General features: G+C 44.1%; 1 protein-coding gene across 9 annotated transcripts in view; it reads right to left on the bottom strand.

Moving 5' to 3' along the window:
• whrna (whirlin a) overlaps positions 1-22,934 on the bottom strand; it is a 61,477-nt gene extending 38,543 nt beyond the window's left edge. For 6 of the 9 annotated variants that reach the window (XR_002840575.2, XR_002840576.2, XR_002840577.2 and 3 more), the window contains exon 1: positions 21,300-22,934. Coding sequence is in view for 6 of the 9 variants with exons in the window: in XM_023831514.2 (XP_023687282.2) it covers positions 21,300-21,998 (699 nt within the window). In the remaining 3 variants the exon portion in view is untranslated. The remainder of the gene's footprint in view (positions 1-21,299) is intronic. The other 3 variants (XM_023831516.2, XM_023831517.2, XM_023831515.2) reach the window with 3 other exon arrangements.
• Between the last annotated feature and the right edge of the window lie 77 nt (positions 22,935-23,011).

Raw genomic sequence — 23,011 nt, 5'->3', positions numbered from 1 at the left:
ATCCGTATTTGTTTCTCTTTGCCGATGTGACACTGACGTGTATTAGTGGAAGAGGACTTCCATTGCCGTCTTCTCCTTCCCAATCTCAGTTTAGGGGGGGAATGCTGTTTGACCTTTAATGGTTCAGTGCGGACCATCACTAACAGCTCTTTAGCACTACATGTCCTGCGAAAGGTTGTTCCACTTTCAGCTGAAGTCTAGTAGGATTCCGTCTGCTTCTTCTCCTCCTCTCTGTCTTTGAGGAGACAGGGAAAAGGCACCATTAAGGGTTACTTTCTGAATACAGAATAAGCTGTTGAGGGTTTCAGCTTGTCCAGTGATGTACACAAGACGTTTAGAGATCGATAGAGTGCCCTTAACTGAGTGCAATTACCAAGCCGTTGTGTGTGTGTGTGTGTGTGTGTGTGCTCTTTTCTACTGGCTCCAGATGGACAGAGCCTTATTCCCACCTTCAGCCAGATGACTAGCTACAGGATTATCAGAACAGATCGGCAACCAGGAGTCACTGGGCCCTCAGTGTGACTTGCCAATGTGGACGTCACCGTCGTTATCGATAGCTGGGTTCTGGAGGGCCAGTCCAGGTCAGCCAGATGGCCATTAGCCATAGGGAACAAGACTATTTTTAGAAATATGGGGGACCAGCCCAATGGGGTCACCTACATCAGCCAAGGTCAAACCCTCTCCCGATGACCTTGAGCCCCCAGCCCCAGCTTCCTCTAGTCAGATAAGGTTCACAGACCTCCTCAGACTGGCAGCATGCCCCCACGGTGAACAAATGCTTCAAAAGGCCAACACAACTCTGTCATTCAGGCTGCCCGGACACTGCAGGGCCAAAGAAACAAGGCACCCGTCTCAACGTGCATTCCACCATCGTCCGCCGTGGGTCTGAGCTGCTCCAGCATGCCAGAATGCTGAACAGTCATAGCAGTGCCTTGAATACAAAATTCATCTGTCTGATGTTTAGCGTACACAAGCCCACAAACCAGTCCCAGCATCAGAGCTGTCATTCATCATCCCCATGCCGGTGCAGTTGGAAGATGTTTTGCAATGTTAGATCCTCAGAAAGAAGGTGAATAAAATATATAGTGTATTACATGTAAAAGGAGATCTTGTGCCTTCTTCTTAATGATACTTTGGGAAAGCATGCTTCTCTTAAAAGACACACGCATCCTGTATACAGTTCGTTCTACCTGCCTCTTTTCTGTGGAGTACTGACTATGTAGCCGTTATATATCCATCCTAAAACAAAATAACCTTCACGCTCAAGGGAATAGGTCTGATTTCAAGAATGGTAGGGACCAAATCAGCCCCCAAATCCTGTCCATTCACTTCTATGGGCAAAACCCTAATCCCAACAATTACAACCTTAACCAATACCCAGCCCTAACCTTAACCATAAGTAACCAAACAAAATACAAGACTTTCATTTTTAGTTTTTGATTGCAGTCACAGATTATAAAATTAATATATACATGACCCACACACACACATACACACACACAAACAAACACGCTTCAAAATGGCTATTCATTGAATACCCAAAGATATTAATTGTAAAATTGCAACCCTATCCAAATAACAAAACAACAGATCTGCCAAAAATTTTATTCAAAGAATACTTTTTCAAATAAATAGAAAAATGAAAATTAACAAAAATATCAATGTGTATAAATGTAAGGAAAAAAAGAGATAGGCTATGGATGCAATAATAAATCATTTAGGAAAAGAAAAAAAGAAACACTTAAGGGCTTTTAAGTAACAAAATTATAACATCTGCCATATAATTTGTTGACAGTTACGTTGTCAACAAATGGAGGACGCTTTAAAAGATTTACCACGTGCAAAAATCGTACCAAACAATGATCTGAAATTCTTACAGTGAGGTCTTGTAATCAACAAAACAAACAATATTAGTATAATCACTGTCACGCCTGATCGTCTGATCCACCTGTGTGCCCCCCTCGTTAACCTCATGTGAAATCCCGATTGTTACCAGGCGTTTTGTGTTATTTCCGATTAGTCCTGTGTATTTCAGTCCGCGATCAAGTACATTTCCCCAGTCCTGTCATTGACGTCTCCATCGTATTGTGCTTCATTATGCCTTTTTACAAATAAACCCCTTGTTCCTGGATCTCCGTCTCCGCGACCGATTCGCCGTTCCCTGCTCACCCGACGGATTATGACAATCACTCACTGCAATCTTGTCCCCATTGGCTGCAGGAAGTCACAAAACTCGCACAAACATACACATTCGAGTAGATCTTAATACTTTTAGTTTTCTTCCCTCATTTCCTACGTGAACTTTAAAGAATACAACAATGAGATAGTAGGACAGACGAGTGAAATGAAACACTAATGAGATGCACCCTTGATTTTGCACACAAATGTCAGCAGAAGGAAATGTCTTGCCTTTGCATTGCATCCTACAGTGAAAATAGGGCTGGGCGACATGACATCAAATCAATGTCACGATTAATTGAACATTTTACCTCGATTGCGATTAATGAACGATTATTTTTCTTTGATTTTTATTTAATTGACAAGGTTTCTACTGTAAATATGCGCAACTGTCAAAGCTGGGATATTTTTTCTAATGAGAGACTATGTCTTTATGTCTATCTTTATGATTTTTAAAGAATTGAAAAAAACACAAGGATCAACCATTTATGGTTATTTACTGAATATTTCGAACAACTGAAATCAAAGCACAAATCGCTGGAAATTAAAACGTCATATGAAAAAAGTTACATTTTAGTTTTAATGCAAAAAGCAAGTTCCCTAAAAAAGTAGAAAATAAATAGTTAGCATTTCTTGCAAACAAAATAAACCGTTTATAGTGATCACGTCTGTCTGGGTGAAACTGATCACTATACAGTAAGTGGATGATTATTATAACCAATTTCTCTTTTTCTTTACGTTTCAGGCAGATTACCAATAAATTGATATTTATATATTTATCACACAAATATAAGGCAAGAAAATGGACAGTGTTACTATATACTGAATTTTATTAACTCTACAGTACAGCTGTTTGAAACACTTTTCAAATTACAGTACCATGCCAATTAAATTACTGAACTGGAGTTGCTCAGTCACCTTGGTAGGTGAGTTCTCCTCCATGTTGCTTCCATGTTGCAGACTGGAGGGGGCGCAGTCACGTGATTGCGCACGAGGTAGAATGTTTTTAAGGGGACGAGGTAGATGAACACACACTGGGGAAAGTATTAATTAGGGCTGGTCCGAATACCATTTTTTGAGCTTCGAGTATTCGGTAGTGATCAACATCGAATATTCGAAGCTTCGGTGGGAGGGGGCTGAATGTATTCTTATCTCTAATAAACTAAGGCAGGAATCTCTCTGTGTGTGTTTGTCTGTTGCATTTTTATGCCGAGAACCGTTCATCCAACTGCTGCGGACGCAAGGGAGTGCAAAGTCGCATTTTTGTGTAATATGGATACAGGCAAGTCGCGACACTTTCAGAATGAATAAAATTTTAATAAATGACAGAACAGCACGAGCCGAAAGCCGGGCGCTACATGCGGCCCAGGCAGGGTTTATATTATTTAAGAACGAACACTGCACTATAATACAAAACAATAAGAGGTGTGTTAGAGCAATACTTTAAATAAGGTAGCCCAACATTTATCAATTAACGAAGTTCAACGAATTTAATAAAGAACACGGCAGCAGCATACTTTCAATAAAATCACACATTTTAATTAACGAACAGTTTAAATAAAATTAAATGAATTCCCTTAAAGAATAAAAACAGAAAACAACTTGTTGTGCTGTAGTGGTAGGCCAGTTTCAAATCTAATATTTGACACACTGCCTTTGTTTTGCCTTCAGTCTATTTAAAGTGCTCCCACACAACTGAGGTCTTCGGCATTTTTGTCTTCTCTCTGAGATAAAGTAAATCCATGGGCGTAAATCCAGGGGGGGACATGTCCCCCCCTATCCGAGGGTTGTCCCCCCCCAAAAAATTATATATATATTTAAAAAAAATCGCACTATTGTGAAAAATATATGTATGTATACCTAAAATAATTCTGTAAGTAGAAAAAAAAACAAACGCAAAAAATGCATTTAGAAACAGTTGAGTTCCCCCTCCCCTTCCTCACAGTGGTTTGGCCAACTGCCTGCTTTCCCAGGTCATCTCACCTACTCTACACACACGAATCAGGTGTGTGGCTGCGGCTCAATTAATGCTGAACTCCAGTAAGTAGGGTATTTTATTCACTTTAAATAAAGCGATTCTCTTTAATGTAGTTGATGCAGACTCATTCATAAATTAGTTGCGGCAAAAATGCTGATTACCGATGTAATTTTCCACGAATCTGCTATATTAGCGATTAAAATATTACTTATCTAGTTAACGTTAGCTTGTTTACAATAGCTTGTTGCATAGTGCACTGCAACTAACACGCCAAAGCCGTTTCTCATGCATTGTTTTATTTGTGACGACTTGGCATAATGTTAACTTAACATTAACGGCCACAATTAGCATATTGTTTAGCTGTGCATTTACTAAATGAGCACTGTGCTACGTCCGAACTGACCCCACTGTATTTTTTTTGTATAATCAATATCTATTATGCATTTAAACAGTCATGTTTAAATTTTATTGTATGTTGATGGCTTGACTGTAAACAACATAACAAACAATGCAATAAATAGTTTTGAAGAAAAATCTGCTTTGTCATTGAACCTAAGAAAACTTTGAAAATAACCATAATGACGCAGTCTCCATGCTACAATAATAATGATAGAAGCAAAGTTTTTCATTGTGGGGACATATCTATATAAGTACAATTTGACTGTATTATTTGTGTCCCCTTCAAAAATTGCTCATGAGAAATTTTATATTTATTGTCCCCCTCTACTGTTAAATGACATTTACGCCCATGAGTAAATCACGATGTTGGCGTTGCCGCAAGGGCTAGTCATTTAAGCGCGAATGAGAACCGTTTCGCAGGGATCGATGTCACGTGTTATTTTTTTTTCCTTCTTCCGAATATTCGAATCTTAAAATGAAAACTCGAATGCCATCCCTCCAAACGAATATTCGAATAGTCGAATATTCTGGTCCAGCCCTAGTATTAACAGACTTTTTAAAAAAAATATTAACAGAATTAAATAAATAAATTAAGTAACTGAAATGGGCAAGATTAGGTCGATTAGAGGTGCTGAATGTCGGTTTTGAGTTATTTTCATTTAACTGCCCAGCCCTAAGTGAAAATGTGCATAAAGTTTGGAAAAATATTGATACAGATCATTCGGTACTCCCACAGTATTGGTAGGGACATATCCCCACCATCCATAGCCAAAACTAAACCACTGCTTACACTGATGAAATGAGCAAACTGGAGGCAGTACAAAGAGGATCCCAACTAATTAGCTAACAGCCCTGCATCAAAGCAGCTGGAAGATCATGTTGTGCAGGTGTGTCTATGAATGTGGAACATGCATGTGTAGAGGGTCCGTTTTCAAATATTTCATGCTGCATGGTCAACAGCATGGTTTTCAGACACTTTGGATCCAGAACCGAGGAAGAAACAGGACCGAAGCTGAGGAAAGATCCCAAAACTGTCACTTATTACAGCATCTTAGAGAGCTTGTGTTTTTTAAATAATTAGACTTTGTTTACATAGCTGAATATTCACTTAAATGATTATCACACTCAAACGCTGCCAATGTCAGGCTCCTGCTTTGAAACAAACCAAGGACTTGACCAAGGACCCTCTCTGCAATCCAGGTTACCAGGCACTTTCCTTAAGGTTAACAACTACGTTCTTTTCCATTCCCGCCGAGCTCAGCTTTTGACCTGGGGAGGAGGCGCCATTTGTGGAGATACTACTGAGCATTTTTTGTAAATGCTATCGAAGGAAAAATCTCAAAAGGCTTTTAGAGCAAGAAGAGACCTGGGCCAGCATGGTTGCAGGGAGAAATATAAAGTGACTAAACTGAATCACACCCCCCCACCCCACAGGGCGATCAGAGAAGTTGTCTGTCTGTACCAAACAGATTCATGAGTAGTTTGCAAAATTTACTGTCACCAGGAGTTTGCCATTGTGACACCCCCTCCCCCTATCACCACCCATCTTTTTCTCCCTGCATCCCACCCTTAGAAATCCCTCCTCGCTCTTTCATCACCACCTTGTCACTTAGGGTGCATCCACATCACATACAGTGGCAAGATATGTGAACTTGGTTTTCTGCATTAATTGGTCATAAAATTGTATTGTTCCTGAATGCACTGAACACACCACTCAAACATTCACAGTGCAGGTTGGAAAAGGTTTGTGAATCTCTAGCCTAAAGACTTCAATGAAAGCTAAAAGGAGCCAGGAGTTATCAAACCTGAAATCCGGTAAATGAACTGGACATTGGAGGTCTAGGTTACAGCTGCTGTGACTCAAACATTTTCAATTTGCTATTGAAAAGAAGCATCTGCTGATATAAACAGTGTCTTGCAAAAAAAAAAAAAAAGATTTCAGAAGACCAATAATCAAAAATTGTTGATTTGCATAAACCTAGAAATGGTTACAAAGTTGGGCGATGACCCTAAACATCGAAGTAGATCTACTACGATATGGCTTCAAAAAAGAAAATCTGCCTTTTTGAGTGGCCCAGTCAGAGCACAGCCTTAACCCAAAAGGGATGCTGTGGAATGATGTAAAGTGAGCCGTGTCTCACCAGACATCCTAAGAATATGGCTGAGCTGAGGCAGTTCTGCAAGCAAGAAAGGTTCAGAACTACTCCTGAATGTTGCAGGTCTGATCTGCACCTACTGAAAGGACCCGTTTGAGGTTATTGCTGCCAACGCATGTTTGACCAGTTATTAAATCCAGCGGTTCACTTATTTTTTGTAACCTACATTGCTAATGCCTGAATAATGTATTTAGTATGTACAAGAACAATACTTCAAGGGACCTAACAAAACAGTCCATTATATCCAAAGTCTGTTATATCCAGAGTTGCTGTATGCTCAGAACACAACTACAGGACACCATTTACTCATGCCACACCCCAGCAGACACACTTGTGGTATAGATTATTATATTGTACATGTAGTAATTCAACTTTACCTGACCAGATGCGTGACAATAATCCCGACTACGTATCTGCGCTGGATATCACCGGCACGCCACACGCCTTGTAGGCGGAGCCTGCATGTCCGTTACAGCTGAACAAAACTACAGCTAAAAGCGGCCCTGGGGACCAAATTGTTTGTCCGTTATAAGCGAAATTCCATTATATGCAAGTCCACTATATCCAATGCTTTTTTGCATGTTCTTAAAGGTGTACAGCCGGGACCAGCAGACCTCGTCCGTTATAGACGATATTCCGTTATAAGCGAGTCCACTATAATGGGATTTTACTGTAGTTAGTTTAGGATCACACATGCACATATCACAGAGCTTAAATTCCAGGTGGCCTGAGACAAGGCCGAGCCTGATATGAGAGGTACACATTGGCCTAGGCACCAAAGGGGGATTAGTGACCCCCCCCCCCCACACACACACACAGATAACAAGGGAGGCCAGCACTCCAACTTTTATTGCCCAAAGATTTAAGGACCTACAGACAGCAGAGCTGACCTCAAGGACAGTGGTCCCTCGACTTGGCACACAACCCCCTCCCCAGACATCCTGCCTTACATACCACTCACCCAACAGACCAAAACCCTAAAGAAAGTTTCTTTTAAGTTTGGCTTTTGTATACCCTGTATATTGATTTACTCATGACTATGAGTCTCAATATACAGATAGGTTATGTTTGTATGTGTCCTTAGACAATCTTAGTGTTGTGTGCCACCCTTATAACCATGTTCACGAAGTATCAACTATTTTACAACTTTACACTTGAACACTTATATAAATTTGAATAAATAAATAGGTATAGCTACCACTGCATATATGTCCTCATGGTTATACCAGAAGAATCTTGAAAATTGAATAGTCTAACCAGGTATCTTAGTGTGTCCTAACTTTCAGAGATTCTTCTTTCTTTGTTTAACAACCCTTCTCTTCCACATTCCTTCGTGGCCCTTATCTGATCCTGGTGGTCTGTTAGCAGGCTCTTTGTGTTGTACCATGCTACATTAAAAGGACTGAATTAAGGTGTACATTATCCATTCTGGAGAAGATCAATTGGGATAAGCCACACCAACCAAAATATGTTGTTCCCAGATGTGCAACTTAAATTGGTATTACCACAAACTAACGGCCACGTCTATCTAAGGAAAAGAGGTGCTGTTTGAATGTGAATATGTAATGTAATGTCTTTACAAAGTGTAACATCTGTTGAGATGCAACCCAAAACACCTATACCGTATATTGATGTGAGTCAGTAACATACACGATATAAGTAATTGTTAATTAATTAATACAGATGGTATGAGGTGTGAACCGCTAAGCTAGTATGGCATGTTTGGTATGAAACTGATGGAAAATCTCTCCTGATTCCAAATCTGGTGGTTACCATAAAAGTGTATGTATCAAAAGTTACACCAGCTTAATGAAAATCATCAGTAAGGGGGAAATCAGTCTGATCATAAATCCCAAAAGGGACTGCCACAGACCCCCTCTGAAAGCCCGCCAAATGGATGGTCAGCCTTTGGTCCAGGAGTGGAATTCCTGGTCATCCCTATTCATGAACCTTAGACTATAAAACCTGGCACCTGAGAACAAAGCCAGGGGGAGTAGCAGAAAAATATCAGCCCAAAGAGAGGCGAAGAACATCAGCCCAGGAGAAGAGAAGCCCGCAAGAAGCCCTCCTGAAGCATGCCGACGAAGGCCCAGTTGGACAGAGAACTGCAACCAAGACAAAGCTTCACAAGGAGAGAGAATCCAAGGCGCTCCACTCCACTCCACTGCTCCAAACGCCGCGCCTTCCTGAGTGCCACCATCCTGTCAGCTCATCAGCCTCTGCAACCAACGGCCAAGACCCCCACCCGAAATCTGCAACCAAGTAAACCAACTTCCTTTCATTCTAACAACCTAAGCTGCTCTGTTAACCTGCTATATGACTTTAGGGCCGTGTTTCCACAAACTGTGCTTGCTTTGCAGAACAGTATTTCCCTTTTAAGGTTACTCATTTAAATCCTGTCATTGCATTTCCATTGAGTGTTCACAATAGTCCCTGCCTCTGTGAGATCAGGCTACAAGCTCTGAAACCTCAAACTCGCCTGAAAAATTGCAAGACTCTCTCTCAACGGCCGTGAGGGGAGCTTCGCTACCAATCGTTTACATTACCTGGTGATGCAGCTCACTGGACGAGCCTTCTAACCCAGGTTACTAAGCAATACTGATAATTAGTGAATCCCATTTAAGTCTCACATTAACAGACTCACATGGATACAGCAATTGAGTTTGGAGGAGCCGACCATTCAGCATAACAATTGGTTAATAATCAGCATTAAATAACAATTTATTAAAATTGAACTAATTTCAAAATATACTCAGCAAAAAAAGAAACGTCCCTTTTTCAGGACTGTGTATTTCAACAATAATGTTGTAAAAATCCAAATAACTTCACAGATCTTCATTGTAAAGGGTTTAAACAATGTTTTCTATGCATGTTCAATTAACCATAATCAATTAATTAACATGCACCTGTGGAATGGTCGTTAAGACCTTAACAGCTTACAGAAAGTAGGCATTTAAGGTCACAGTTCTAAAAACGCAGGACACTAAAGAGACTGGTCTACCGACTGTGAAAAACACCCAACGAAAGATGCCCAGGGTCCCTGCTCATCTGCGTGAACGTGCATTAGGCATGTTGCAGGGAGGCATGAGGACTGCTGATGTGGCTAGGGCAATAAATTGCCATGTCCGCACTGTGAGACGCCTAAGACAGCGCTACAGGGAGACAGGAAGGACAGCTGATCATCCTCGCAGGGGAAGACCACGTGTAAGAACACCTGCACAGGATCGGTACATCTGAATATCACACCTGCGTGACAGGTACAGGATGGCCACAACAACTGCCCGAGTCACACCAGGAACGCACAATCCCTCCATCAGTGCTCAGACTGTCCGCAATAGGCTGAGAGAGGCTGGACTGAGGGCTTGTGTGTTCCTGGTGTGACTCGGGCAGTTGTTGTGGCCATCCTGTACCTGTCACGTAGGTGTGATATTCAGATGTGCATGTTAATTAATTGATTATGGTTAATTGAACATGCATGGAAAACATTGTTTAGACCCTTTACAATGAAGATCTGTAAAGTTATTTGGATTTTTACAACATTATTGTTGAAATACACAGTCCTGAAAAAGGGACGTTTCTTTTTTTGCTGAGTATATATTGGTGGAGATATTAAAATTTACCTGAGATAATAATTCCAACATTAGAATAGATTGTGTTTGTTCATTATTGTAACTTAGATGAAAATCTGATCATATTTTACGCTCAATTAATGAAGAGTAATTCTGAAGGGTTCACATACATTTCTTGCAATTATATTTACAGAATATGCACTGAATTTTGGTAGAAGCCTATTACTCACCTGTTAGAGTAATACGTTCTGTATGTATGCATTAGAACTTTTGCATTTGCGGTCACCATCTTACATACCACCTGATCCAAATGTTTACTAAAGTTGTAGCTTAACGTAGCAAAAATTAAAAACTGTTAAAAACTATCAATGAAAAAAATATATTTGACTCAACTTGTGTAACTTACTATTATTGCTTTCTACTTAAATTTGTTAAGACAAAGCATTTTATCTACCATCTTGGCACAAATTTCTCTGGCTGCCGCTCCAGCAGCCTTGTGGGATAACGTAGCGGCCTTCAGCTGCACACTTTGTAATTTTCCCAAATGTAGTATAGGTACTAGGGATGTAAGCAATTAATCGATTATCAATTAATTGTCGATAAGAAATTACTCGATTAAAATTAATTAATTGCAATTAATTGTATTTTGAACCCATAATTCCTTGCCAGTCCTCGTGGGGCGCACTTGACGTCAGACGTACTTGACGCACACGCGGGAACACAAGCAAACAACAGATAAAAGAGAAACGGTACACAGGATGAAGAGGGCAAAACGGAGTGCAGTATGGAGCCACTTCAAGTGAGCTCAGAATAAACCTTTGATTAAGGAATATGATTTGCATTTTTTCTTCATATCATATAGAAGATAGCATTCTATGTTACGTATACAGTAGATCAGCGGTCACTAACAGGCGGACCGCGGTCCGGGTCCGGACCCAGAAACTGTCCCATACGGACCCGGACAGACAGCCAAAACATTTAGTTATTATTTAAAACCTGACGGTTTTTTATTTTAACCGGCGCAGCGTTTGTAGTTTTTTCGGTAGTGGTTTAGCAGTAGAACCGCCAATGAACGTAAAAACGCCTTTGACCGCCAAGCAAGACGTATAGTTCGGCGTATGCAGCCCTTTGTCTGCGCTAATGTGCCTTTTATGTTATTAGCAGCAGCGAAGCTAACACCCGCAAACTAAAAGCGTAATGTTCCTAACAGAGTGGCTGCACTCTCCTGAAATTGTAAAGCTGAAAAGTTTTCAAATACAATATGTATTATATAACACGTTGGATAAATAGACGTAGCTAGTTTATTGTTGATTTCATGTTCGTTGAAGTTTCTGCATTTTAACATATGTATAAAGTAATGTTATCTGTTATATAAATAAACTCATGTGAAACAAAAAATGTACGTTTTCAGGGTTGCCAAATGTCAAGCATCTGGCATGACACTCAGGCTTTCAGACTCATGCTGGAAATCTTACGGCAAATCTATATTATTCCATTATAAAACCTAAAATTACGTCAAAAGTGTATTTACATGGTTAAATACAAAAGCAGACTATTTACAAGGTAAGAAGCTGTTACATGTGTGCAGACATCTCGAATTGAAAATCTCACTCCAGCCAGCTGGCATAAGTTCTATGTCACGTGACAATAAATGTCAAAACGTTTTTGAATTGTACTGAATTAATTTTATTTGACAGTCAGGTACTGATTACATACAATGTTGATGCAACTAATAGGCTACTTAAATATATATCACACTATTAAATAGTTAGACATTATAATCTTCCGGACCTTTGCTTCAAGAATTTTTCTCTAACTGGACCTCTTTAAATTTTAGTTAAATACCCCTGCAGTAGATGGAACCTATTCAGAGGGAAATTCAGCTTCTCAGAAAAATTGCCGCTTAGCAATTAATCGATCATTGATCGATAAGATGAAACAACTATTGATTAATGAATTACTCGATAATTTGCATCCCTAATAGGTACTGTTCACTGACTGTCTCATCCATACTGAGGATCTCAACATACTGCTCACGTCATATGCTATATTTCGCCTACTACATCGCAAACAAGTATGTGACTTCGATCCACCCTTGGTCTCTATCTTCCACCTTCTCATCTCACCTGCCCACAGTCCCATCTCTGGGCAAAAATACCATTGGCCAATTTTGTCAGCCCCTGCTCCATGTTGTCACAAGCCTATCAAGAGCCAAGACACATGGTTGGCTGGGGAGCCAAAGTTTTTGGACAAGAGATTTATCACATCTTATTGATCGTTTATTTTTCTCCCAGAGGGAGAGCTACTGTCTTCGATTTTTGTCTTCGAGGGGACCACGGCTTCCTTTCTGTTACACAATGCACAACGAAACGAAATGGCCCACCCACAAGACCCAATCGATGAACTATGGCCAAGAATAAATCGGCTTTCAACTGGTCTAGTGGACAAAAGCAGCCGAGATATGTAGCGCAACAGGCACCTTTTTAAGCTGGGGTCCTGTGATGGGCCGAATTCCAAGGCAGCTTGTTTACTTTATATCTCCTCACTTACGAGAAGCCCTGTTATAGAAAAAGGCACTTGTATACCTTTCTAAAGGTTACACAACTTTACTAGAGTACTAGAATCTCCCTCAAGGGTAAAACAACAATACTGCAGCAGGCATTTTTATAACCTGTGGTTCAAAAGCCTTCTCGCCCAGTCAATATCTAAATCGCCGATAATCTCCACCATGTGTTTCTTCTTTTTATGGTCTGTCCGAATAGCTCAACGGCCATCTGTGACGTTTGATGGCAATTCTTAGAGAGAAATTACCTTCGGGGGACCACGGGGACATTGACTGAACAAGGACGAATGCGAGTCAGAGACGAGGAGGCCTAAACAACCTGCTTTTATACCCATGGTGAACAGGGTGTGTTGCTACAAAAGGCCATGGCGTTCAGATAAAGGAAAATGCAAAACCTTTCGACTATCCTCACATCCTCCTGCCTGATTCCTTATGAAAGGCCAAGTGCCCGCACCCCTGAGCAAAGGGCTGCAGCGACCGCAGGAGGAACAGGAGCTCTGGATACTTTGGGGCCAGCGAGAACGTGGAGGCAGGATGCGGCGGCAGACCGCGATGGACCGGGCACAGTCTGGAAAGGCAAAGGTAGAGCAAAGACTTGGAGTGTGGAGACTGAATGCTCACTGAACACACAGAGAAAACACACGCACACTGAACACAGACAGCAAACACACACATTGAACACAGAGTACAGCAGTAAGCTGTCAAGCATGAAACTGGGGCAGCAGGTGGTGCAGTGGGTCAGGAATTAAACTTAACGAGACACAGAAATATGTATTTAAAAATGACATAAGAGTTCATTATTATTAGTTATTAACTCACTGGAAGAGAATTGGCAGAGAATGAGCATCGACTCACAGGTGCTACCCCACAACATCCCTTTACAGACACGGTACTTCAGGCGTGGCAGGAAGCAGCATGGAACGTCACGGCCCCACATCAGGTGCTCACATTCACAACCTCCCCCCCCAGCCGACCCATGTTGTAATCCTCCTTGGAACACACATTCCCACAGCGATACTTCCTAGATGACAAGTCTCCAAGGAGCTCATTTTCCTGCAACGCTCCCGAAGCCACCAGTGTGGAAATGGGCCCCCGCAGCGGGGTCACCATGACAACTCGGTCGCATTCTCAACCTCCTGTCAGCGCATAAGACCGGAGTAGGACTTGGGGGAGCCTGAATACCCACAATACTTCTGCTTGCCCGCACTGTCAAGCCAGTCCTTGCTGCTCAAAAACACAACCACATGTGCTTCTTTGGGTGGAGCCTGTCTCAGAATTGAAGACCCCTGCACACAGAAGGGGAGCTTCTTTCCCTCTGGCACCCCTCTATTAAAGATGGTGGGTGCTGAGGCTACGCCGAGGATGGTCCCCAATGTTAAACTTACCCAGAGCAGCCTGGATTTTAACCATGATGTTTAAATGAAATCGCTTAGCACTCAGACACTGCTAAGCGCACAGATAAATGGGACCAAATCCCACTCACTGCACCGGCACCTCACGGAAAAGTTCTCGCATTTCACACGTGGTGATGTGGTTCCCCGCCACCTGTCCTCCCTCATTACAAACAGTGGCCAGTTTGAAGCGAAGGCTGCAGTCAGACAGGGACGTGAGGGGTCGTCAGCCACAGTTGATACCACATTGACTTGTTCCCTCCAATGACGTGGTATCTAACCTCAGGCAGGTGGGAGTGGGGTCGCAGCCCACAGGCCTTCTCACAGAACGCTGCCAGGAGTGGCAAGCATCTGCCCTCCAGTGAAACGTAAACCTGCCTGATGCTTTCCGAAATGTTTGCCATCTCACTTGTGTGTTAATTGTGTTTAGCTGTGGGAGATTCTGCCATACATCCACGTGTTGGTATTGTTGAAATGAATATGATCTGCAACAGACCTAAGCATGGCAGCTAGTGGGAGAATCATTGCTGCTTCTCTTTATGATATAATATTTTAGTTTGGGGGGGGGGGGCATCTGTGATGTCTGATGACAATTGGAAAACACAAAGGATCACCGCATTCAACCATAACTGATTAGGAGCATTGAGTCAGGGGTCTCGCTGTGATCTGATTCAGCTACAGCAGTAAGCCTGAAATAAATTAAGCCCCCCCCCCGTATCAGTTATATTAACGACCTGCACACCCCAGCATCCTTACCCGCGAGTCTCTCCATGACTATTGGTGGGTGCGAGTGCGAGGCTACAGGTGGGCCTCAATGCAACCGGTCATGGGGGTTGCCTACGTCTGCTGAAAAACACGCAAATAAATGAACCAGCAGCGGAATTAATGACGCCGTCTCGATTCCACGCAGCATGGAGGGACAGAAGATTGACGAAGCTGTGATAAAATGCCAGAAGAAACAGAGCGAGCCGGGGGGGCACGGGGACTGAAGATGTACAACTGGAGAGGTGACAAAATGCTTTTAGGTGTTCAAACCAATTACTGTTTTTAAAACAGGACGTTTGGGTTGGGGGGGGGGGATAGACCAACTCAATGGATCACTGAAAAGGTCCACTGAGTCCTCATGCTGCTAGAGGCACAGCTGGCCTGTTTGTGGGATTTTTCTTGTGGGGCAGGGAAGGCTCATCACCTCATTTTGCAAATAAGCAAATTATGGGAAGTAAAGAACGGATCTTTTTTATTTCATTGACCTGGATTTCCAGAACCTCGCCACATAACCGGTTTAACTTAGTCGCTCAGTATTAGGAACACAGTTCTTCAGGGGAGGCATGCGGATAAAAAAAAAACTGCAGACTCAAATATGTGACCCTTTCTGGTCACACTCCTGCTGGTTCTAGGTGCCTAAGCATCGCTGCCCAGGGTCTGTGCTGTCAGGATGGTGGCACGCTTCCATACAGCTCCCAGGCAGCGGATGAAGCGTGCTGCTCGTCTGACTGAAAAGAGGGGGGATTATGGGCTGGGAGAAAGGGGAGGAGGGGGAACGATCAAAGAAAACATTTATGGCGATTACACCATGATTGTGACAGCACAGCTCCCCTTTGGTCCCGCAATGGATTCTGCTGTATAGGGCATTAAAATTTCAGGTGGGGCCCCTCCCCCGTCACACGCCAGCTGGAGATCGCATGCTAAGGATAAATACACAGCATCTGTCACAGCACGCATCCTTATCTCCCCATCCGGCTTCTACGTCGACCCTGGGGCCACTTCCATGCCAGCTCTGGCACGGCATGGCATGGCTCGGCATGGTACGGCACAGCTCGGCATGGCATGGCACGGCTCGGCATGGCACAGCAGGCCCTGGTCTCTCACAGCATGGCTTGCAAGACCAGAGTACATGCACATGGATTCACAGGTCCTATTTTAATGCCATCCCTGCCAAATCCCTCTCTAATCCCGTACAACCGTATTGTTCACATGTACAATGCTTTTTGTCTTAGCATACCGACACAGGCACAGGAAGCTCAACAGGAATGAGGAAAAAAAACAGCAAAAAAAGAAAAAGATTAGTGCAGGAGGCAGAAATAATAAACCAGCGAAAGCAGTCATCCATGAACAATAGGGTCTAGTCTAATATCCCAGACCGCTCACTTAAACCCCTTTGATAGGCTCCGTAGGCACGGACAACTGAGGAAAATGTGTTTGTTGTTCCACTTTGCAGTACCTGCAGACCTCGCCTGACATTTTAATTACTTTGCTGACGCTCCCCGGATCCAGAGGCACGTAGGGCAAGCCCTTCCTCCAAACAGACAATCTGACTTGATAAAATGCCTCGGTCTGACCCTCTCAGTGCTCATTAAGCTTTCCTCAACCTCGCACGGCATCACATAGGGAAGGCGGGGGCCACAGAGTCCACCACTGTCACGCATGGGACTCCCCCCCACCCAGCCCCAAGGCCAAGATAACCGTGCTGCCCATCCTGAAGACAGAGCTACCGAGGGCAGTCAGGCTGGCCCCCGTAATCTCAATTAAACTGTCCCTTTAATCTGGCCGGCTGACGAGGACCAGGGGAAACTGAACACTAAGCAAAAAAAAAAAAAAAAAAAAAAGAGGGGGGTGGGGGGTGCAGGACTGCATTTTAAAATGCTGGCAAGAAGAGCTTTTCAGATGGATGAGGCATGAGAAACGAAGGCAGAGGGGGATTTAAAAAATAAATATAAAAATTGGGCGGGTGCATGCGGAACCCCTTCCCCCCGCCCTGCATCTTTGATGGCTTGAAAGAGAATCAGAAATCAAATGCATTCTTCTCCCTCATCCATCCCTCAGCGACTGTTCGCAGACGTCTCCCGCTCCCGCTCTCGCTCGCTCCCGCTCCCGCTCGCTCCCGCCGCCAAGCCTTCACACAGCCCGGCCATGTACGCTGCCTGCCGTACAGAAATGCTTCATCAATAATTTAGCTTCTAAATGAGCCGGGGCGACTGGACCAGAGAAGCGGCCCACTATGGGCCCGTATTCTATGGCCTTCAAGCAGGTGGTGGCGTGTGTATGGGGAAAACAATCCCTGTAACTGAACCTCCTTTCCAAAGTGTAAAATACATTGTATTAATTTCTTTTCTTTTAATGACCTTGCAGTTGCTTTTATTTAAAGTGACTTTAATTGTCTCACTTAGATCCTGCACTCCTGCAGCCAAAATAAAGACTGACTACTGTAGGGTAAAACAGTAGAACCAATTCTAGACCTTGAGCTGCTATTTGCTGGCTTCTTTTACTGGATCCAAACGATTCACATGAATTCCGAAAATCCGCCAACTTGTACAGTCATATACGGTACCTGACGCGCGGCGTCAAGTGAACAGTGTTTAACGATGTTTTGGTGCTACAAAACTGACATTTACTTTCCTCGCAAAAAAAGATTTATAATATATAAAAGCCTCTGACCAAAGCAGTGAGCCTCTTAAAACGTCCAGAGATGAAAAAGGTCCTGCAGTGAACCTACTTCCCATCCAAATAATGTCTTGGTGTAGTGAGAACCAGCACGCCCCACTGTGGCCCCCCATGGATAAAGCTTCCATATTGTGGAATGAAACTTGCCTCCCAGTCCAGGCCCAAGTTTGGGTCACAGGACGACAGATACACCGACTAGGCGTGATGTTCCTGGCAGAAACGTCCCCCACGGGGCACTAACAGCCTGAAGGTAGCAATTTCCAACATTGGGAAGAAGAAAATAAAAGCCTCCTTGTCTTTATTATGGTGAAGGTCAGGCCGGTTAAACAGGAGGCCGTCTTCTGCTTTAGATTAAATGTCATCCGAATGCTGCTGCTGCACACTGGGATCCGTCCCCAAATCCCTCAGTGCCCAGCCTCTTCCCGCCCCCCGGCTCCAATGACCGAGGATTCCCCCACGACCGGCCCACTGGATTTAAGCAGCTGCTCTTCTGAAACCTGCATTTGTGATGGTCTGGGCTTTACTTAAGAACGTCAGCTTATTATACATACAGACATACACACACCTACACAGTGCATAATGCGCAGGCAGTAATCCATTCAGCACGGGCCTCATGATCATATTGAAATTCAGGCCCTGATTTCATATAATATACTGTATATATATTTCAGAAGGGAAACCAAGAGCAGGAAATTTTTCTATTTAGCAAGATGCTACAGTACTATGACAGCCGTGACTAAACAGCCAAAAAAAGGGAAGGTTTATTACTTCAAGTGAACCGTAATGGTTGCTCCAAGTAAGCAGACAAATGCTTTACGTTACACTGATACTCCCACATAAAAGCTTCCAGTCCCGTGCCCTAATTGCTCAGACGTAATGCGAGATGTGGGTTCAGCCCAGCTGAGCTTTTCGTTTATTCAGAGTGGTCTGCTGTTCTCCATCAGTGCACTGCACTGACTCCATCATCCGCAAGCACGTTAGCTTGATCTTGCCGCGATGTTCGGGTGGCCGCTGGATGTGGATTAATGACTGGCACAGAATCTTGCTTACACATGAACTTTGAGAGACATGCAGTGTTGCAAACTGATGCCATTTTTTGCTTGGCTTCAGGTCAGACTAAGGGGGTGGGGGTGGAGGACAGAGCCAGAGTGGGGGTGTAGCAGCGGGAGAAGTGGGACAGCTGAACTCCATGTTCTGCTCATTATACAATGGCACTCAGCCTTGATTAAATCTTGTAATTTTTAAGGTACAGAGAATCTGAGGAGCTGCAACAAGAGGAAGTGATGATACAGGCCCTTGACAAATGCATTTAGTTACTATTGTCTTCAGTATGTTGTGCCAAGGAATCACTGGTTACTTCTCCAAGAGGTAAACAGTCCATACAGAAACCATGTTTAACGTTAAGGTGTGACATTCTCACACACAAGCACTTCATCTCGAATTTGCCAGTCACATAATAATAATACAATAATAATGTAATTCTTAACCCTTAAAAAGGTCCCACACTCATTTGTTCTTCAGCTAGAGTGTATGGACTGTTCTGTGTGAGTTAAACTGATTCCAGGGAAGAGAGATAAGAGGGTATTGTACAGCATAAACAATTTTTTAAAAATCCTAAAATCTCCAAGACATTCCACAGAAGGATCAGTGCAAATTGAGAACACGAGAGAGTGGAAATGCAACAAGAACTAGTTTCCCGTCCCTTCTTATGACCATCAAAGCATTTGGTACACTCATCCAGAACTGATCAGAACAGAAAGAACAAGCAGCCATCAACTTAATGTTGACCCCAGCTCTACACTATTGCTGTTTTTGCATTTCAAGCCTTGAGAACATAGGAATGGAAACACAGAAGATCTCCTGCGTTACATCCATGACCAGAACGGTACACCCAAACAGCAGCATCAGTGGTCATTTAGGGCTGTAAAGGTATATGTATTCCATGTGTGCAATTCGGTTACATTGGTTGTTTTTGGTTCAGAATGCACAATAAAATGAATACATTTCTTGACACATGCAGAACTTAAATCCACAAGCACATGTTCAACGGGAAAACATTACGCTAACTGTAGCTGTGAGCTGATTACAGCTAGTGCTGGTTACAGTCAGTCATAATGGGCAGTTTGGGAACATTTTGGTTTCCCAGTAAATTACACCAGCACTAGAGAGAGCAGTTGATAAGACCAAGACTGACTGTCGGCTCTGTTATACCGAACTCAGATGTGTTGCCGGAAACACACCAAACATTCTAACTCATTTGAGACAACATCATCTGAGTGTGTGTATAGCTGGAGCAAGGCTGCAACAGCCTCCGGCATTTAAGACACTTTGCGGAAAATTCAGACCAGGCTACATTAAAAACTATCGGTTACAGGGATGTTTATTGCTACAGATATGCAGCCATACTCTGTAGCAGAAAATATGGGATTTAACTGAATTTATTTCATTATGATTGTTATGCTGCAGTCTTTTTTAATTTTCTAATTTTTAATTATTTAGCACATTTTTACAATATGCAGATAAGCATCTCATTTGCCTTTTGTTTGCTTTACAATGGTTCGTAATTGTGTTTGCAGTTTTAATAAACCATTTAAAAATATTTTTTCCCCTGACGTTCCAAAATTGCACCGAACCATGAACCTTAATTCAATGCTTGTACTGAACTGTAAATTTTGGGTACCATTACACCCCTATGGTCCACCATGACTTCACGAACAGGAACCACAAGACATGTCAGTGCAAGACCACATCAAAATCAGCAGGTCCAATTCTGCCCCCTAGAAGGCAACCAACACCTGTACCCAGAAGGAGAGGCTGAGCTGACCAATGAGAAGGCTTCACATCTGTTATGACCAATGGGGGCTAATTACACAAAAATCTAATTACAGCTTATCCTCAATCAAGCATGACACACTCCGTGGCACATGAACAGTTCAAGCCCACTGGAAATGAGTCATTAATGATGACGAGTGTCCATTTCGCCATGCTGCACATCACACGTCAGACATACAATCAGTGGGAGCACTATCATAATGGGTGGGTGGGGTTTGAGCAGAGCAAAGCAAATACTGCTGCAATGATCCCACCTTCAACAAGCTGAGAAAAGCCAAAGTGCATGTCAAGTTATTTTGCCCTACACTCGTCAACAAGGTGGATTATACAACCAACAGTGATTTATAACATACATTTTTATCCATGCTACACTGAGTATCCTTTTGAAAGAGTACCACTATGGGACTTCTTCCCAAGACTTCAGACCAGCTGGTCCTTATGTCCATCACCAAAAGGTGTCCTAATGTCTGTCAGCCTCAGTGTCTTATAGAAACTGGTATGGAGAAGCTCAGCAAACCAGGCTACCCCTCTCACCTCCCAGTAAGGGGGATGGCGTTGCTGGCAACATTAGCTGGACGGAGAGGAGGGAACAAGCAGGGAATGCTGAGATGTACCAGACTGCAAAGTGTCGACAGTATTAAACAGAAGGCTTTAGAGCTAAGTCTCCTGGATCAGGCTGCACTCAGATCAATGTATGTATTTAATACCTCACAAAGGTAATCACACATCTTGGTGTAGAAAGTCCAGGTAACAGAACGAGATTCTCCAGCACACCATAGGCACCAAGCTCACCTTCACGGCCTCCGCGTGGGTGACCCTGCTGAACACCTTGTCGTTAACTTTCAGTATCTGATCGCCGACCAGCAGTCCCTCCTTCTCCGCCAGCGATCCCGGCTCCACCAGGGACACGTAGATACCCACGCCGTGCTCCGAGCCTCCGCGGATGCTGAAGCCCAAGCCCTCGTTGCTCTTGTTGCGCTTCAGAGTGACCTGGCGCACCTCGCCGGGGGGATCCCGTGGAGGCGTTGGAGCTGTCCCCTCGCTGCCGGTGCTGAAACTATCCGGGGAACAGCTCGGCGCGCCATGCGCCGACGGCCGGGACTGAGCTGCATTTGCCGGCGCGCCGTTGGCGGCCAGGGCATCCCCGCAGGTCTCGGGGGCGCCGGCGCCGTCGAGCACCTCCGATCTCAGGTAGAGCCCTTCCGAGGTGTACTGGTCGAAGAGAAGCTGGTCCGAACGCGGGATGACCAGGCGCAGCATGGGCAGCAGCTGGCGCTTGCTGGGTGCGTTCAGGATGACTTTGAGGGTCTGCACCAGGTCGAAGACGTTGCGCTTGGAGTGGTACACGTTCAGGCAGTGGATGAACTGCTCCCGCTCGAAGTCACTCAGCAGCAGGTTGAGCGCGTTGTGCAGCTTGCGCACGTTGGCCGACAGCGAGCGACCGCCAGAGCCCATGGAGCTGAGCGACGTGCGCTCCACGTCCGAGTTCATCCTCGGAGCCCTGCCGGGAAAACGGGGCCGCGACGGAACAAGGGGGGTAGTGCTCGCATCGGCGGCCGGCGCCGCTTCACATCGCGGCGCCGCATGGCCAGCGCTGCGAGTAACTCGCTCGGAAAATCGCCATGGGGGTCGGCTTAGCCACTGGCCGTCCGGAAGCGAGCCGAATAATCCTTGTCGGCGAAAATAATCGCTCAAGTCTGGCTGGGGAAAAAAAACAGAAATGAAAAGAAAAATAACGACCGGCGCGGGACAGGAACGCGTGCGTGAATAAGTTTTTCTAAGTTTTCGTTCTAAAACGGCATGTAAGATTTGACGAAAACGTAAAAATACGACTCAAAAAGTTGGAGAAGGCGAAGGAAACGGAAAACTAACGAAGTCGAGCCGAGGAAGGTCTGTAAAGAAGCCGGGCGTGCAAAGGGGAAGCAGCTCCCGCACTTCGGCGGAAAAGCGCCGCTCCGTGCCTCGCCGTCTGCCCCTCCGCTGCGTCCCCCTAGTACCTAAAGGTTAAAAAACAAACGAAAGAAATAACTTGCCTAAAAAGTAAGTTCGCAAAAGAGTTGAAGCGCTTTTTTTTTTCTTGCGGTCGTCTCACCCTCCGGACTTCAATACTGGGTGACTGTGAGAGTTGCGCTCTTTCCAGTCCGTCCTTTGGCTGTCTCGGCTGAATGGACGTCGCTAAGGAGAGCGCTGTCAGAAGTGCACTCGTCTTCTCCCTCCCCCTTCAAAAATATTAAGGCAAGAAATTACCCGCCAAAGTAACTCAACGCGAATGACAAGTGCCGGTTAAATAAGTAAAAAGTAGCCCGGCGTTCGGGTTGTGCTTTCCTTCCGCGGAACTCATCCGAATTTCGTCCACGATCAGATACACTCCTTCCTCGCGCGGCTCCCATCGACAGACAGCCGCTACCGCAGCTTCTCGCTCCAGACCTTCTGCTCACAGGAAATGACGAAGCAACTGGTTGCCTGGCAACCGAAAACACTATCGTGGGCTCTAGTCGATTAAT

Source organism: Paramormyrops kingsleyae, chromosome 7 (assembly GCF_048594095.1).
Source record: "Paramormyrops kingsleyae isolate MSU_618 chromosome 7, PKINGS_0.4, whole genome shotgun sequence".
Lineage (NCBI taxonomy): Eukaryota > Metazoa > Chordata > Actinopteri > Osteoglossiformes > Mormyridae > Paramormyrops > Paramormyrops kingsleyae.
The sequence above is the reverse complement of the archived record's forward strand: the minus strand, read 5'-3'. Positions and strand labels throughout refer to the sequence as shown.